Source organism: Pseudopodoces humilis, chromosome 3 (assembly GCF_049639895.1).
Source record: "Pseudopodoces humilis isolate 2021_Gansu_Grassland_sample_001 chromosome 3, ASM4963989v1, whole genome shotgun sequence".
In the NCBI taxonomy this organism is placed as follows: Eukaryota; Metazoa; Chordata; class Aves; order Passeriformes; family Paridae; genus Pseudopodoces; species Pseudopodoces humilis.
In genome coordinates this window covers 61003834-61021811 of record NC_142202.1, presented here as the reverse complement: position 1 = coordinate 61021811, position 17978 = coordinate 61003834, and the positions used below count along the sequence as shown (strand labels likewise).

General features: G+C 36.0%; 1 protein-coding gene across 2 annotated transcripts in view; it reads right to left on the bottom strand.

Annotated features, from left to right (window-relative positions):
• The window catches only part of PTPRK (protein tyrosine phosphatase receptor type K), a 382407-nt gene that overhangs the window by 203213 nt on the left and 161216 nt on the right, over nt 1–17978 (bottom strand). For both annotated transcript variants that reach the window (XM_088052431.1, XM_088052432.1), the window contains exons 4-5: nt 5557–5638; nt 3629–3744 (exon numbers count right to left, since the gene is read on the bottom strand). In XM_088052431.1, coding sequence (XP_087908557.1) covers nt 3629–3744; nt 5557–5638 — 198 coding nt within the window. The remainder of the gene's footprint in view (nt 1–3628; nt 3745–5556; nt 5639–17978) is intronic.

Genomic DNA, 17978 nt, shown 5'->3' with positions numbered 1-17978 from the left:
TTTTGGAATCTTTTGTTATCTTTGCTGCTTATCTTTCAATGACAGAGCTTTCACTGTCCCAAGCACTGGTCCACTGAGGCTGCAAAATACAGAGGCAGGAAAGGAATATCAATGGGGACAAGAGACCAGATGCAATTCAAAAACAAACAAACAAGAGCAGAATCTGCAGCCATGAAAGTCAGGAGAAGTTCAATTCAGTGTTAATCCCCATTTGTCTGAAATGTTTACAGACATACATTTATAGAAAATGGTGTTGATGAAAATACTGTCATTACAGCAGTAAACATGCAAGAAACAGTGTATTGAAATGCTGTGCCTATTTTTGTCCATTTTTATTTTTAGGCACATAAAGCTATGTGCACTTAATTATATATACATTGTGAAATACATAAGCATGGAAATGTACTTGCAGATAGAACATCTAGTATATGAACAGGGCCCAATAATTTAAACAAAATTGAAGTTTACATAGGTCTAAAAGGAGACACACTACCATAATCCCCACTTTTATATCATGTGATTACAATCTTTCCCTTTTCCCTGCTTCTAATCAGACATCCCAATCTTTTTCCACCTGCTGGCATTATTTATATGAGTCATTTAGACATGAATCAAAAAATCCCCAAAAAACAGAAGACCAAGCAAACAAATTTAAAAAAAAAAACAACAAAAGCAAAACCACAAAAACAGAAAAAAGACAAACAAATCAACAAAACCCAAACCAAAAAACCCACAATAATACAAACATTCCTTCCCAGCCCCCCTCCTCCGCAACAACAAAAATCCAATTGGAGTCAAAATCTCTTTCAGTAAGATCACTTTCCTGAACAGACTTTTTGGAGAGCTGCAAAAACTCCAGATCAGTGCAGAGAGGGATCAAGTGGGTGAAGCTGAGACCGTGGCAGCTCAGACCAAGCCTGGCTGACACAGCCATGGGACTGTAGGACTTTGAACACAGAACAGGGTGGCTGCTATTTTTTCCACATGTTGCTGAATTTACTTCAATTCTTCTCAAAACAGAAGACCGCAAGAGCCAGGGAACATGGGTAGAGTCTTCAACAAAAGACAACTCTGTGCAACTCTGCCTGCACATATTTACTACTTCAATGCAAATGAAAGCAAATGAATTCTTAGATCACCTCAGATGCCAAAAAGCCTGATGTCCCAGATTGCTTCTCGAACTTTTCCTTATCAAAGAATGTGTTTTAATAGCAAATTCTTTGCTGTTTTTTTCCTTTTTTTTTTTTTCTCCTCAAGGAAATAGTTTTTCTCTTTCAATAAGGACATAACCAAAAGCTATTTTCTCTAAAACTATGTGCTTGGCAACTCTCTCCTTCCCCACCATCATCCACTTATTTTTCATTTTTGCACTTTGTCTTTTTTTTTTATAATGGTCTTTCTTGTTATGAGAAAAATACATTCCTGGAATGTTTCAGCTCAAGGCTCTCAAAAACAATTACTTAGGCATTCGATTTGATCTGCCAGTTCTTCCTTTCAGGCTACTCAGGCTTTATGAATCTTGAGTTTGGTCAAAGGTTAAAGCGAACCTTTTCCAAGTTACACTCCAGTGTTTCATGGGTCCCATACATGCCCACTCCAGTTTTTAAGGATAAGGAGTAAATTCACTATTAGCTATGCAACAGTATACAAGCAGCAGTACACAGCAGTATACAGCAACAGTAACAAGAGTGCAATCTAAGGAAAATTATCCATATAGGGGTGGTTACTGATTCACACATATTGGGCAAATCGGATTGCGATGTGGAATGATGAGTGAAAAAAAAAGCCACCCTTAAATTGGTGAAAATTCAGTATTGTTTACAGGAGAAAAAAAAGAAAACAGAAGCTCAAGTATCAAGGTATCTTCAAGAGTATCAGGGCACTTTACAAGCCCAGGCAAGCAGAGTTATAACCTCTGAAGTACTTCACCTATCACACTGTGAGAAATTATCACATCTGTGATCCACATACACACACACATAGAAATAAACTACCCATGAAGCATATGGAGGGACAAAACATATGTTTTCTGAGTTGCTCTGGCTGCTAGCTGGGCTTCTCCGGGGAGTGAAAGTTAGAAAGGATAATCTGTCAGAGTTATCCGACTCCAAGGAGTGAGTGATAGGGAAGATTTCCAGCTGGCTGTCTCTACTGGGTCTTTCTGACCCACAATCAACTGAAAGTGCCGCTTCACAGGTTTGCTGGAATACTCTTCATGCTATTGTCTTGCCTTGGCTATAGCAAAACCCAGGCCAGTTTCATTTTTTGTGCTTTGTGTGCTCTGTTTGGCAAGTCTCTAAAATCAAGCTGCTTTTTCTGAATGAATGCATTACATGTTTACTCAATTTAAACAAATTACTGCTTAAAGACCTGGAATACAAATCATTCCTACTGCTGTGATACCTTCTCACTAAAAGCAATGCAGTTACTGCTTGTGTTCCTTTTTGATGTTGCAGCATGTTTGTCTAATAATACATTTTACCTATCTGATTTTTTAATCATATTTTAAAAAAAATCTCTAAAATTTCAAGCTTATCACATGCCTACATGCAACAGTTAGCCAAGGTTTTTCAGCTCCACTATTAAAACAGAAAGCAGGCTGAAATAACTGATTATATACTTCACTTCAAAATACATTTAACCAAAAATACATATTTTAAAGTACTGACTATAGATAATTTAAAAGTACATTTCCCAAAAATTACATAGGTTTTGGTTCTGAAAATAAACAGAAATACACATTATAAAAAACCAAAGTTTTAGAGGACATAATTAGAAACTATTCTAAAGGAATGTTGGTGCTTAAGGTTTATATATAAACTAAATAATGCACATAAATTGTACATGTACCACTAAAGTGTTTCGTTTAATCCTTTTTGAGTGGCAAAATTTAATTTTTTTAAGAGCAACTGGAAACTTTGCCATTGTTTTACTCAACCAGTGGTCTTAAATGTAAGTACCCCATCACCATAATACAGAGGAGACTGGGTATTTTGGAGGGATGGTGGTGTTAATTTATTTTTTTTTTCCTTCAGAGTAAGAAGGGTTATGTTCTGGTTATAGTCTTAAATTCTGACATATATACTATTCATAATTACACATGGGTAAACGTTAAAGTTCCTCCTATTGTGGAGACAGATAAAAAGGATATGTAGCAGTCCTTTCAGGTTTTCCCAATTAATATGCTACTGAGTAAAACTGATATGCACACAGAAGTACAGCCACATCCCTCCAGCCACCTGCTTGGACAAGTAATTTATGTGATTTAAAAGTCCTCAAAATTCATGACAGCTGTGTTACATCTGTGTATTACTAGATCCCAAATGCCAATTATCTGCATTTAATAATAATAAATTTTGATACAGAGGAGTTGACTTACAATGGGACAAGGCACACAATGCCTTTAAGGGCCAATCTTATCCCAGCATCCACACCAGTTCTTATTTTTAATCCAAGCTTTACAACATCGCAAAACTGATTACAAGTTTCTCCATTGAATAGACATAAAATTCCATTTAAACTACATATTTTACATGCAGAAGAATAAAAGGCTTTGAATTTTAAACATTTATTCTCCAAGAAAGCAGCTTGTCCTCTAGCCAAATAGACTTGCATGAGTTAGCCTTACCTGGAGCCATAACTTGTTATTCACTGCATCTCTCCCTGTAGCAATGCACTGAAATGTAGCATTCTGCCCTGCATTGACCTCTACATCCCCCAGCCTCAAAAAATGTGGAGATTTATCTGTAGAGGGGAAAAACAAAAATTACAAATAAAAGTCATTACAAAAAAAATAAAGGTACCAGAAACATTATTATATCCCTCAACCTCTATGTTTTAGCAATCTTTGGCTAAGAAAGAAACAGAAGAGAGAAAATTATTTGTCTCATCTGTGTTCAAGGAATGCTTTCACTCCTTTCCCTTCTCCTCTGGTGATTCTACTAACTTCAAGTTATACATGTGTTATAAATTCTTTTTAAAACAGAAGCCAAAAGAAGGAGATTAGATGCCAAAATGTCAGCAGCAATGGACAATAATTATCCCAAAGACTTTTGACTGTATGGAATCCATCATACTGAGAAAAACCCAATTTGTAGCATACTGCTCAAGCAAATAGATACTGTTCATGTTATTTGCAATGCAACTCGGAGCTCTTGTTTTGGAAAACAAAATCATTTGTGTCACTGAATACAGTATTTCAGGAGCTGGTAAATCTATTCCCCGCACTGAGAAAGGCTGTAGGAAGTCTCAGCGGCACAACCACCTGAAGGATTTACTAGACCTACAAAAGCCAACAGAAAGTTTTGAGAAATGGGCACATTACACAGCTCACCCACCCTTTTCTCAAGAACAGCTAAGGAAAAGAGTAGCTGAACTGTTCTTTCTTTGTGCTTACTAAAAAAACATGACGCACAGGAAAAAACATTAAATTGGAACAAACAGGGTTTAAACATCAGTAACAAAAAGAGCTTGTCTGAATACCATAACATACTGATAATGTGCTAGGATGACTGTACCCAAGTGCCTTTTGTTTTGGCACTTCAAAACAAAACACAAAGAAGAGGAAGAAAATAAATATGAAAGCCAGGCACTGAATCCAAGCAGAGCTTTGCTGAGTACAGACATCAGATAGCTGGGCTGACTGAAATATTAAAAGGGTAACTCACTCAAATACCCTTTAAGCTTGGTAGCTACTGAGAGCTAGTTTAAAAGGGTTTGAGGTAGAAGAAAACAAGATGTGAGGTTGCCACTGGAACTTTATTATTTGGCATCATTTTGCAAAGTTGGAGCATGATGTTGTTATGCCCTGGTCATTTCAGAAAGCAATTAAATTATCAGCCATGTACATTAAAATGAAATCATATTCTACAAAGGGCATGTCTAGGGGAAGATGAGAAGTGTTAAACAGAAACAAATTGCAAAAAAAATTGATAACAAGTGCCAGAAATTCATAGCAACAATTTCTTCCTCACAATCTTTTATTAGTAGGATATTTTCATTGTCACAACTTGTGTTTGCATATGTGCAATTATTCCCCAGGATTAGCAGGGAAAATGCCTGAAGTCTGTCCACAAAATAACAAACTAAATGCAATCCCTCAGTTGTTCAATAGCTAGAAGCCTTTTTCTTTTCTTGTTTGTTTTTTTTAATCTATTTTATCTGTTTAGAAAGAAAAACAAAAAGAGAAAAAAGAAAAGGGGTAAAAAATCTGATAAACCTCCTACAAGCATCTGCCAGTTCAGTTGTCTTTAATCAGTGAGTATATACATTAACATTAAAACCCATTTTGATTATGCACACCAACTGCATATGACTAAAAAGACACACTGAAGAATGCCCATTTTTTTATCCCAGTATAATTTACTTCTGGCAGAAAAAGATTTCACCCAGGTAAATCACTATTGCAATCACATTTCTTCCTGGAAGCTGCAACAAAAATACTATTGAAAGAACAAAGAATATCAGTGATCAAGTGATGAAAACTGAGCAGTCCACAGCAATATCAAATATGTCCTGAAAAGACAGAGAAAAATGCAGCTCTTAATCATTACTTACCACAAGGGTAACTCAGGACCTGGATGTCATCAATGGCAATGTAGCCATTTCTTCCATCTGAGACTTCAGCTTCAAATATTACCTGTCAAAATGAAAGAAAAAATGTTTACTACACTCATTTCTACAGAATTCCCCCGGTGGCAAGCGTGTAGATATAAGGCACATTGCCTTTTTCATTTAGTTGAAGTTCCTACAAGGTTTGACAACTGAATGGAAAATTTATTACTCAGTGTGGTGCAGTTCCATACCATTCATATACATGGCTCGCTTTGGATTTTCTGTTCATAGCACACCAGAAAAAACATGTTTAACTACATACTGCTTTAGCTCAGCTAAATGTGCAGACACGATTCAATTCTGAAAAAATGCCATTACCCTCAGACAGGTTAGGCATCACAGCACACAAGTGATCAACCAACTTTAACAAAATTTGTATTCTTCATGGAGGTCACAATATAGTCTCCTGTGACCTTCTACAGCACAGTTGCACAGGAAAACACAGAAACAGTGTGGCACTCCCCAGTGGCGACAAAATGAACAGCTGTAGTATGAGATTTATGCAGTTGTCATTAACTTCCTTCTTCCTTCTCGCAAAGCAATGAGGAAATTCCTATACATGAAGGAAGAGACTGTCTTCACATCTAGTTTCTTATCCCACCCCAAACGGGGAGGTAACAATGAAGAATTGCTTGGTGGTGGTTCAGAGAGCTCCTGAAATTGTGCTTTGACTGCAGAAAGAGAATGCCTGTGGGGAATGTATATTTTGATAGCATTGGACATGATCCTTCTTCCAGTTTCTCCAGGCATTATTGCTACAACTGCACTTCTAGCCAATTTCCTTTTTTCCCCTTCTAATTTTCTTTGCACTCACGTGGAATTTAGTTACAAAATCCACTTCATTCTCTGCCTCTTCCTCCTGCCTTGGCCAACAACAGTGTGATGGAAATTAATTCAATGTCTGGGAGTCTTACTTTCAAAGTGTGCCTTGTCTATTGACATTTCTGACCAGAGCACTGTTTGACAATGTCTACCACTCTTCAGGCATTTTCAGAGAGCTGGCACTTGTTCCCAGTAGTGAACATCAATATAGATATCTTTAATTCTTTAATAATTTGGATTATTGTCTTTTTTATTTGATTGGTTGCATGGTATGGAAGAAAACTCAGTAAAAAATAAACATTATCTTTAAAGTCCTTCTGACAGACTGGCCTCTTTACAACACAATACAGTTCTATAACATACACAAATTCTGAAAGCACATTGTTTCTCAAAGTCTAGTTAAGGAATTCGGGCACCAGCACTAAGAACTGAACTAAATTTGCACCTCACTTTAACTGGGTTATTATGAATTCACTTGGAAATAACTTCGATTCTCAGGAAAGCTCTGCCTATATAAGTGTGTCTTCTCCTGTGTGTTGATCCCTTCTTAAACTGGGAGTCAGAGGAGAAAAAGCTAGTTTGCTTGGGATACTGCTGGGAATTAATTTATTTCAGATTTTTTTTACCTCTGCCAGATTAATTCTAGTAATCTGCACCCAGCAGGAGTAGGAAGTTATCAGAAAAGGAGAAATCCACAGAAAATAGAAAGATAAAGACATGGAGATGCATGAGAAGAAGAAAAATAACAACAAAAAACACAGAAAACATGGAGAAACATGGAAAGGCAAGAAGTCTGTGAAACGTTATAAGGGACAAGGTTTACAAGGTATGCAAAAGAAAAATACAGTGATTAAAAAGACAGATATTAGAGAGCTGAGATTTCATTCACATATATATATTAATATATATATAAAATCACTTTTTGTATCCATAATTGATACAAATACACCCATGAAACATTCATAATTATAGATACAATACAGAAAAAGAAGCATCTCAGTTTAAAATATTATTATAAGGCTTTAATTTGACAACATCTGCTCACATTTAAAATAGGAAATGGAAAAAGGGAATTGCACACAGAGGTGAAAACAGCAGTTCAAAATGCTGACAAGTCAGACAAGAACCTGAGGTGGTTCTTTTCCTCAAATATACAAACTACTTGAGAAAAAACAGGCTGTTGAGCCATTGCTTTCACCAGACAAGGCTTATCCTAATAAGACACAAGTCCTTGGGAGTGAATCCTGCACTTCATCTGCACTGCTGTTCAGTTTACAGTCCCAGGAAAAATGGCTTCAACACCTTCATTTTAGCTGAAAAATAATTCAGATTATCACTCTAGCCAGAACATATTAGTTGTCTGTGCAACCATAAATGCCCTTCCAATCATTACAATTTAATTGCATGCCCATATAGTACACCTCTGAGAGATGGACACTTTCTTTAAAGGAGAGAAGAGAGAAACTGTTTCCAGGGGTTGAACTGGGCTGGCACAGAGCAGGGTTATGGAGACACCAATCCTGTCTCTTTTGTACCAGAACAGACACAACGAATGAGAATGGGAAATGCTGAATATTTCAGGTAATTAAAATGCTACTCAAGGGAATTAGACTTGATCCCAGAATTTTCTACACAGTTCCAAGATGATACACAAATAAAAAGTTGTTTACTTCTCCAAATAAAATTGCATATCTTTGTTTATGAAGTATCTGCATTCACAAACAAATGAAGATCCAGTGCCAGAACTCCCTGAACTGGATGCACTCCTACATATTTAGCCATTCCTAATGTATTTCTTGTCCATATACTGGGCCATTTTCTCCCTAAAATCATGAAAGCTTTTAGTGAACACAGTGTTATTTGGAAAAATCCATGGGTTTACTATTGACAGCCTTAAGAGACATTTCCCTTTGTATGGTTTATACCAGACTTCCTTTAATGACCCAAATCAGTGACAAATTGATCCCAGTCAGCCTTTTATATTATTCACAACTTTGTAAACCTCTAGTATATATCCCAAATGTAAATGTAAAAGTAATTTTGTCTCAAATTTGAAAAGTCCCAGATTGTTCAGCCAATCTTATATAAAAGCCATTCCCTTTTCTTTGATTGTGTTCATCCTTCTCTCTAAAGCTCTCTCTAACAGCACTATATTCTTTGAAGATAACGAGAGCAGAGCTGGCACACAGTAATCAAAATATGGGTGAGTCATAATTTATTCATCAGCTTAATACCATTACCTAATTTATACTGAACTTCTTTAACCATTTTAACACTTCATTTGCTTTTTTTGACCATCACAGGGCTCTATGCTGATGTTTTTATGAACCCCACGGTTTTGCTGCAGAGTGGCAATGGCAAGCTTCAGCTGAGTCCATAATTCTGTGTGCGAAATTTAGATTTTATGGAGTATGCATTTTTTTATATCTCACCATCAACACGAAAATGTGACTGTCATTTTATTTCTCAGTCACTCACTGTTAGTGAGTCCTTCTACAGGACCTGATAATTACATACTGTTCTTACAATTCCGATGTAGCTTTTACCTACAAACTTCTGTGTTTGCACTGTATTTTAGCACCCATTCTGGTCCCATATGAACATGATGAAACAATTCTGTATCTAAAGAAGTATCTCATAGAATGGCAGCTTAGCTTCACTGTAAGTTTGTGCAGAGGGACATTTGGAAATCTAACTAGATTCTGTCAATCACATCACTCTTACCTATATACTTGTCAACCTGTAAATGGCTCCAAGCTGAAAATTAGGTGTATGATGAGAACAAAATAAAATAAAAAAGAATTTAAAAAATATTTTAAAAATGAGTTCTTTTGGTTTAGGCATTGGAAAATAACACATACCTTTTCATATCCCAGCTCTAAATCCAGAAGATGACAATTGCTATTTATTTTATTCCAGAAATAAACATTTTGACCAATTTAAATACTTAACAGTGTTTCAATGCAATGGAAAAAGTAGTAATTATTACAGCAGAGACTCCTACAGGCATTTAGTTATTGAAGTTCAATGCTTATGAAATACTTAAACCTCCACATTGCTTTACAGCCCTAACAATGCATCCTGTAATCATCACAATGGCTAAGCCTGCACTGGCAGGAATATAAGAAATGTACTTCTTAAGGACTGGCCTCACTGAATTTTTAACTCTTGTCAGGATCCAAAAGTTTAGGTATCATCATCATCATTACCTCATTTGAGGCACTGATCCAAATAAGCACTCCCAAAGCATACCTAGTAAATTAAGCACAAAATGTAGCCAGGAAAGAGGGAAAACAATTCTGTAGCCCAAAGCCTACGCTTAGGAATACAATTCTTCTTAGATTTTGTAAAAGCTGGTTTCTTGTAAGCAATGCACCACCAGCACCAAGAATGGTGTTTTCAGGACTTCAGACCTTCCTTGTCCTTTCTCCACTTGATTACTTCTGACCAGTCATGTAGTGAAAGAGGCACAATCTCCCAGTTTTCACAGCAGTCTGGGCACACCATCATATATAGAAAGCAATGCCTCAGTTAGATAGCAGTGAGCAGTAAAAGGTTTAGTTACAACAGAAGTGTAGTGTTTCATTGACAATTTTTTCCTGCTAGGCTCTAATACATATAATTAGAGAGAGGCAAAGAAGAACTGGAGATGAAAATATTAAAAAGTTTTTAGAAGGAAAAACTTAGATACTGTAATTTCCAGAAATCACTCAAGGTACAACGCATTTCTATTCAGGTATAGTAGGGCTTCTACTAGCTGGGTTATCTGAAATCAAACTTGTACATGGACGAATTCCAGTGCTTGGTGGAAAGGTGTGCTAAGGAGCTGTATGAAGACAAAAGTTATCATGTCTGTCATAAACCACAGTAAAACCACAGTACAACACAAAAACCACCCAAAAAACACTGAAAAGCAAACTACAAAAACCCCACAAAAACAAACAAAAAAACAACCCAAACTTCAATCCAAAAGAAGCAGTGAAGTTATATCGACTAACTTCACTAAATGCATTATATTAATCTCACCAGATAAAAAAGTTCAGTCTTTCATAAGAATAGAAAAAGAAAACTTAAAAGTTTTTTTTCCTTCTTCAAACACACCTCTTTCATTCATTAATTTTCAGTTTTGTAACAGCACAGTAGGGTATTCCAGATATACTCAAACCTAGTACTTGCAATAGAATTGATAAAGGTTAAATGGTACGTAGAAGAGAGTTTGTTTTGCAGTAAAATAATTCTCCGCAGATGAAATATCATGCAGAGCAAGACCAATTATATATAAAACAGTAACAAATTCTATTCACTGACAAGTTTCTAGCCCTATTCAATGCTTTCACAGTGTTAAAGGCATTTTAAAACACTGAATCAAGGGTTTTAATTACCAGGAAACTAAAAATTAATATAAACATGAAAACAATGTCATGTTACAAAAGAAACACTTAATGGAAGCCAGCTGAAAGGGACAGCTAAAGAAATTTTCTCTAACATATAAAAATTTTGTTGACATAATATAAAGAATTTCCCCTGTGAAAGTTACAGACAATTTTGCTGAACTAATTTAGAAATCATGAAAACATAATTAATTCCACTTGAATGCTCAAGTAATGCTGTAAGGCAGCCTTTGCAGCTGACACGACCCAAGAGAACTTCAGCACAGCAAATCAAACACTTGGGTGAAAACTTTGGAATCTCAAGTCTGCCAGGGTGGCTAACACCCTATTACCCCTTTTTTTCCTCAAGAAAGAAGGTAAATTACTATTTACACACCTCCTGACATTGGAAATCAAAGTAGTTAAGGCTATCTTCTCACTGGTATCTGTTTGAGCTAGTCATCCCAGATTCTTTGACCATCTCAGAGTCACCTACTTGGAATACCTACATTCACAACTTCTCTCATGCCTAAAGTTACATTTAAGCTTCACTTGACATTGGGAAATCTGTACTCCAAGACTGATCTCAGTTCGTGCTCTCTGGTGAAGAATCACACACAAAAAACATGCCTTCAAAGGGTCCTAAAGGGTGATCTTTTAGGCAATTTATTAGTGGTAGGTGACCTAGCTACCTATTCAATTCCTGAGGAAAAAATAATAATAATAAAATAATAAAAAACAAACAAACAAACAAAACAAACAAAAAAACCAAACCAAACAAAACATAAAGCCACACCACAAGTGTAAAATCATCTCTTTGCATGAAAGCAAGAACTGTAGGTGAGGTTTTGTTGGGCCAAACAATTCAAACAGGACGAGAGTTAATAACAATATTTTTCCTCCACAAACAAGATACAAGTTCTAGCAAAGCAGATAATTAATATGAAGCATAATAAGCCTTCAAAAGGACCTGTATGACAATTGCCTAGTGGCAGGAAAAGCTAAAAATTAGACCCTGGAAACCACTGTGTTAGTAACGAACACCAGAAAGAAAAAAATTCACATCTCTGAATTTATCTTTGCTTACTTCTTTCAAGTTGCTTATGCCAAATGTTTCTAGACTCCTGCCTAGAAAATGTCTAGCTGAAGCACTACACACAGATGAGTTACAGCTACTCTGGCTTTGGAACAGTAGTAGTTTATCATGATCATGTGGGAATACTTACAGTTTTGTAAAATCCCACCCTGCTCTTGACTGATTGAAGAACTTGAAGAAGAAACATCCTTATATAGCCCGTAAACACACGATCATCAAAAAACAAAACATTTGTTTAAGGGTGAAAGTGCTTAAATGATTGAGATTTTAAAATAACAGTAACACCATGTACAAAGATATGACTCTTAACCATGGGCAACAAAACATTGATGGCACTTTAAATCATAACATTTAAAGGTTAAAATTGGGAAAGTAACAGTAAGAGACAAGTTAAGAATACATATGAAATACTCTATGATTTTATAATTTTTGCAATAGACTAAAACCTTAAGGAAACTCTTCCCAGTAGCACAGAAGCAGTCCTTTGGAACAGGGGTAGCTACCAGGAAATGCAGCAATACAAGCCTGGCATAATGCCACTTCAAACTTAGAGAAGAGGTCGGTCCTTTTTAACATTCAATGACCTTTGGGAATTTCCTATCATGTGGAAAAATTTTAAGCAGGACCTTATAACCCACAGAGGTGCCTTTCACTTTGACCATTCTGATTTTCTGAAACTGCTGTCCCACAAAATAGTTTTATTTCACTTGTATTAAACAGAAGGGCTTAAATTCACTTTTGACTGTCTATCTTCCAGACACTCCCTATGGGTTGGATTGAATATAATCCTTTTCTCTTTGGAAAGTGTTAATTGAAAATTTTCATGTATGCATCTTACAATTTTTATTATTTACTACATGTATTCTGCCAGAATGCTGGCTACCAACTAACACCTGCCTGTTTTATGAGGATTCCTATGAATCATTTGGGGGATGATGGAAGAACTATTGGTATAAGTCACCTGGAATGGTTTGCTATCCCCTTCCACTAATAACCTAGTAAAAATATAATACCATCCATCAACAAAGTTTTGAGCTATAAAAACTTACAGCTCAAATGAAATGAATTGTATAAAACGATTGTTCTCCAGCAATCATTTTTAGCCATGAAAAATGTTATCTATCCATAGCCACAGAGAAGCAGAGACACATTCAAGGGACAACACAATGTGTTTCCAGCAGTCTTGCCCTGCTCTCTGCAGTTGTAGGGTGAGCTCACAGATACTTCATTGCCAAATGCTGACATCTGAATAAGCAAGTTTTTTAATAACCCAAAGCCCAAAACCTATTGTGTTAATTCCCATATTTCCATGTGAGAATCCAAGCCTAAATGATCATGCTGCCCTGGACTATGGAGCTGACTCAGAGTAAATACAAAATTGTCTTGTATGCTTTTTCATACTTTCTTCTTTTTTTTTTTTTTTTTTTTCATCTCAAAGCTTTTTCTGTGTTTTGGTTTAATGAATCAGAAGTTTAAGAGGGCAGTCCTTACTTTCTTCTTAGTGATGACAGTTTATCAGCAGTAACTACAGAACCAGCAAATCCATATATTTATCACGGATAATCACAGGGCCCTAATTTACAGGTAAAACAATTGCATGGAAAAGGCAACGCAAGCAAGTTCTCCAGAAGCACATTACAGAAAAGAAATCAAGTATAAAATGGCTTTTGTCACAGTGAAGCAATGGAATGCAAGCTAAACTTTGTTAACCATTAATTTATTGCTCCACAGTGGCTTTGAACAAATCAGTTTGACAGGCTGCACCTTTACTTTAGTGTAAGCAACACAATTTCCACAGAGAGTTAGAATAGAAGAACAACCCCAAGCCCTAAGCCATGCCTAATAACTGACTCAACTCCTTTATTTTTTATTCCTACTACAACTGAAAGATATTAATTCCTCATGGTTGGTAAAGTGACAGCAAAGCCTCCCAAATTCGTATTTGTGGATGAAAATGCAAAAGAGTCAGGTGGTTCTCAAGAGCATGATACATTGAAAATGAGACCCTGAAGAAGAAAGAGCTTAAAGGTTTGCTTCTGTCTTCATAAACTGATACACCTTTTAAAAAAAACCAGAATAAATCTCCATAGACACACAATGGTACCCACAGCTTTTCACTCTAAAATTTAATTTTATAGAGCAAAAAAGGAAAAGCAAAAGACAAAAACCAAATACAAAGCCAAAAGCACCCCAAAAACCCCAAACAAACAAAAAGCACTAAGCAAATCTTTCAAAGGATATTAACTGACATTCTTGTACATGTCACGTCTAGGGTGTATACTCAGGACCAGGTTTTGGTGATTTTTGCCTTCACTTAGACTACCTAGAGAGCTACAAAGAAAAAAACCTTGAAAAGGTCTCTAAATACACCAGATATGCCAGACTTCCAGATACTAAGATGCAATTTCAACAAGTCTTTCTGAAAATTTCTTCCTGCTTCTGAAAACATTAGACCAGGAACATTGAAACCATTTAAACTGTCACTACTACTTGGTTATACATAATAGCTCAAGCCTTGCTTAATCAAATCAGACAAGTCAGATTAATTCCTTAATTTCCTACTTAAAGAAGAAACTTGCACTTGAGATTGTAAGGGTGAAATATTTATTTTTCAGGGTACTTCTACATCAGAAATAGGTAGAAAAGAAGATGAAGCAGGAAAAGTAACAGATGTGGAATCTGTAATATTTAGTAGATAAACAGCAGTCAGAAACGATACCAGACCTAGATTTCCCCACCACTGGCAATGGCCAGTATGTTAAATTAACTCAGGAGGGATTCTCCAGGTGTATTTTTCTGGGATATTTTTAGAGCTTTCAGACATTATATCATTAACAGTAAAATAATTAAATACAGAATCTTTGTAATTTCTTCCATTTATTTGGAGAAGAAAGCTAAAGGTATTCAGCTCATATTCTCAGTTTGCAGGGATAAGTAAGAAAGAGGTACATACTATTAAGGAGCTCAACAAATGAAACTGGATTGGAGCAGAGAAGACAAGTTACTGACAAGCCAAGACAGGCACATCACACAAAGATAAAAATTAACCAGACAGAGACTTGAGGGAAAAGAACTTCCTCTGCCCCCTTTAAAACCCTTAACTTCAATATATCCACTAAAGTTTTATTAGCTGTGTTCCTTTCAACCTTCCCTCTATTATCAATCTGCAAAGACATTTGATACTTCAACTGGCCTTTGCACAAACAAGCTAAACTGAAAAGTCAAACAAAGGGATGATGAATCCTAACTTCAAGAGAAAAAGGTCTCTCTGTTCTCAAAACAAATCCATTTTCATTTTTCAGCTGCTGAAGATTAATACTGAGCAGACCTTCTTTGTTTCTTCTATAGGTGTACCACATAAGCTATTTCAGCAATTTTGCCTACCAAAAAAAGTAATGTTTCTGGTCTCTGGTATCGCACATGAATGTATCATTTTTCTCCACAGAAAAAGAAAGGCAAAAATACTTCCCAAATGCATATTGTCTCCTGAAAGAGAGAAATAACCAAGAATCATCCATAATCATATCCTTTGGACTTTTTTCAGGATAATGCACCAACTCATGTTTGTTTTTTTTTTTAATTGTTCAGAAAAATAGCTGTGAAACACCAAGAAATTACTATTCTTGAAACAGCTTAGGTTTTATAATGAGCAAAGTTACCATAGCTTCTTTTAATTTGAAACCCATATTTTTAACATGCCTATAAAATAATTTTCTAACAGATGGATTATTAAATGGCAGAAAAAGATTGCATAGATGAGTACTAGCCTTTCACCTCATAAAATTACAACTTTTATCTACAATGAGCAGATAAGAGAGAAGGACATCCTTAGCAGTAACCTTCAGATAGGTTAAGATAAACTTCAAGCCCAGGACAAACACATTTTAGAATCTCTGCTCTCAAGGTTCATTGTTCATTATTATAAGCCATTGTAAGTTATTAAAGTTTGTGCCACTGGCTATTAAGGGAAAGTAAAAACCTATATTTAAACTACCCTTTTTTTTCCAGTGAGGGGGAAAAGACACTATCCCACCAGTGGATCCAGTTGATATCTGTATAACAGCACTCTGCATAATGTTCAACACAGTGCTTTTCACTTACATGACATTTTATAAAAGATGACAAAGGCAATTCTTAAGTGGGAGTAAATTAGGGTTTGCGATTGGAATGATGATTTCTCTCCTCACCAGATTCAGGCTTCTGCAGTCACAGGCAATTATCATCATGTTCTGTTCACAAAGGTTTGCAAAACACCACAGGCCACAAGAAATTCCCAACATTAAAACACAGCTCTAACAACCACAGACAAATACCAGGCAAAAGCCAAGAGTACATTGCTCCACCTCAATAAATACTGAGAAGGCAGTGCCAGTGTGTGTCACAAATTCTCTATTGTTTCCTACTGGAAAATCCATGTAGATTTAAATTAGAAGAGTTCACCATGGAATATATATTTATTTCACGCTCACATTTCAAATACATGTGCAATAATATTTATTTTCACAATTCTAAAGATAAGCTACAAATATTATTCCAAATCCACCTCTGTGTTAAAAACTACAGGCCTTGATCTGTTTATACTACTTCTTCTGGATATCAGTTCTCAAAAATCTTTTTAAATAAAACCACAAGCCTAAATGTGGCACAGAGTTTGACTATACATATATACATATATTTTTATATATATATATATATGTACACATATATATAAGATCTGGTTATATATACCTAATTTCCAGAGGAGATACCGGAGACATTAGAGGACAACAAGTTATTCACTTATAGCATATTAAAATATTTCTGCATTTAGTAATTGATATAGAGACGTGTGCATGAACATGCCAATACATACTTTGAATTTGGACAAGGTATTGATTACACACAATAAACAGGGCACTGTGTCTCAGCAAATATTAACTATATTTATCCAAAGACTGCTAATAAACTGTCAAGACTCATTATGCCATTTTTAGTTAGCAACATTTTCAGTATTCTTATAAATTCAACTGATCCACACAGTTACCAGATTCCTCTCTGCTTTCCCTTGCTTAAAACAGACCCAGCCCTTTTCCATGTAACTATTAGGTTCTCCTTCCCACACGGCGTGGCAGCTTTGAATTAACAATGCTGATCGCAATGTGTGCAATTGCAATGATTGCACCTGACATACAACACTGAGTAAGCCCTTGTCTTAACTCTGTAAAAGAAACACTCCCTTAACTCAAAGGTAACTTGAATAGCACTGCCAAAACAAACATGGAGATCCTAAAACAACTTTCAATGTTTTTGTTCCATGTCAGACTTTCCAACACCCTTTATAGAAAATAAAAATAATTTCGGGCGAAAATTAACATGCAACATTCTCCTTATGCAAACTTAATTTCTCCTCATTTTTCCTTTCCTCAACACAATGTTCCCTTCTATCAGGCATTTCTTGACAGCTTTGTGCATTCCAGACTCTCTACTCATTTGCCACCTTGCGTATCTTGTTCCCCTCACTCCTTCCCAGAATACACTCAATTTGCACATGTTAAAACAAGGCTTCCTGCAACTACAGCTCCATCTTCCTTAATTCTCTGTCTCTCTTTCAGTGTCGGCATCTCCAAAAGAATAATTTCACTACTCCATTTCCTTGGTTCATCTTTCAAAGCAAAGGCACCATCACCAATATGCATCCCTCAATAAAGCTAAGATTCATTTCCATCCTCATCTGACAAGGTTAGTGTTCTCTCTTCCAAAATTGAGAGCACTTAAGCTTCCATAGCACAGTTTTCCTATAGGTCTTCTATTTAGATGTCATCTGAGGTTTTTCTTGTTCCTGTAAGCACTGGGACTTCACTGGTGCTTTACACCAAGCTAAAGTCTCATTCTCTGCTTCCTCATCGCTGACAAGCACTCAAGCACTAAAATAATTATAAACCAAAATTTATTTCTATTCTTTTGAAATGCAAAGTTAAAATGGCAGGGAAACATCTGGTGAGGTAAGCAAACTTTTTCCATCTAAGACAGCTGATTGAAAGGCCAGTGCACAAATCAAATAAATGAAACAATGAGACTGGAAATACAAGCATCAAGGC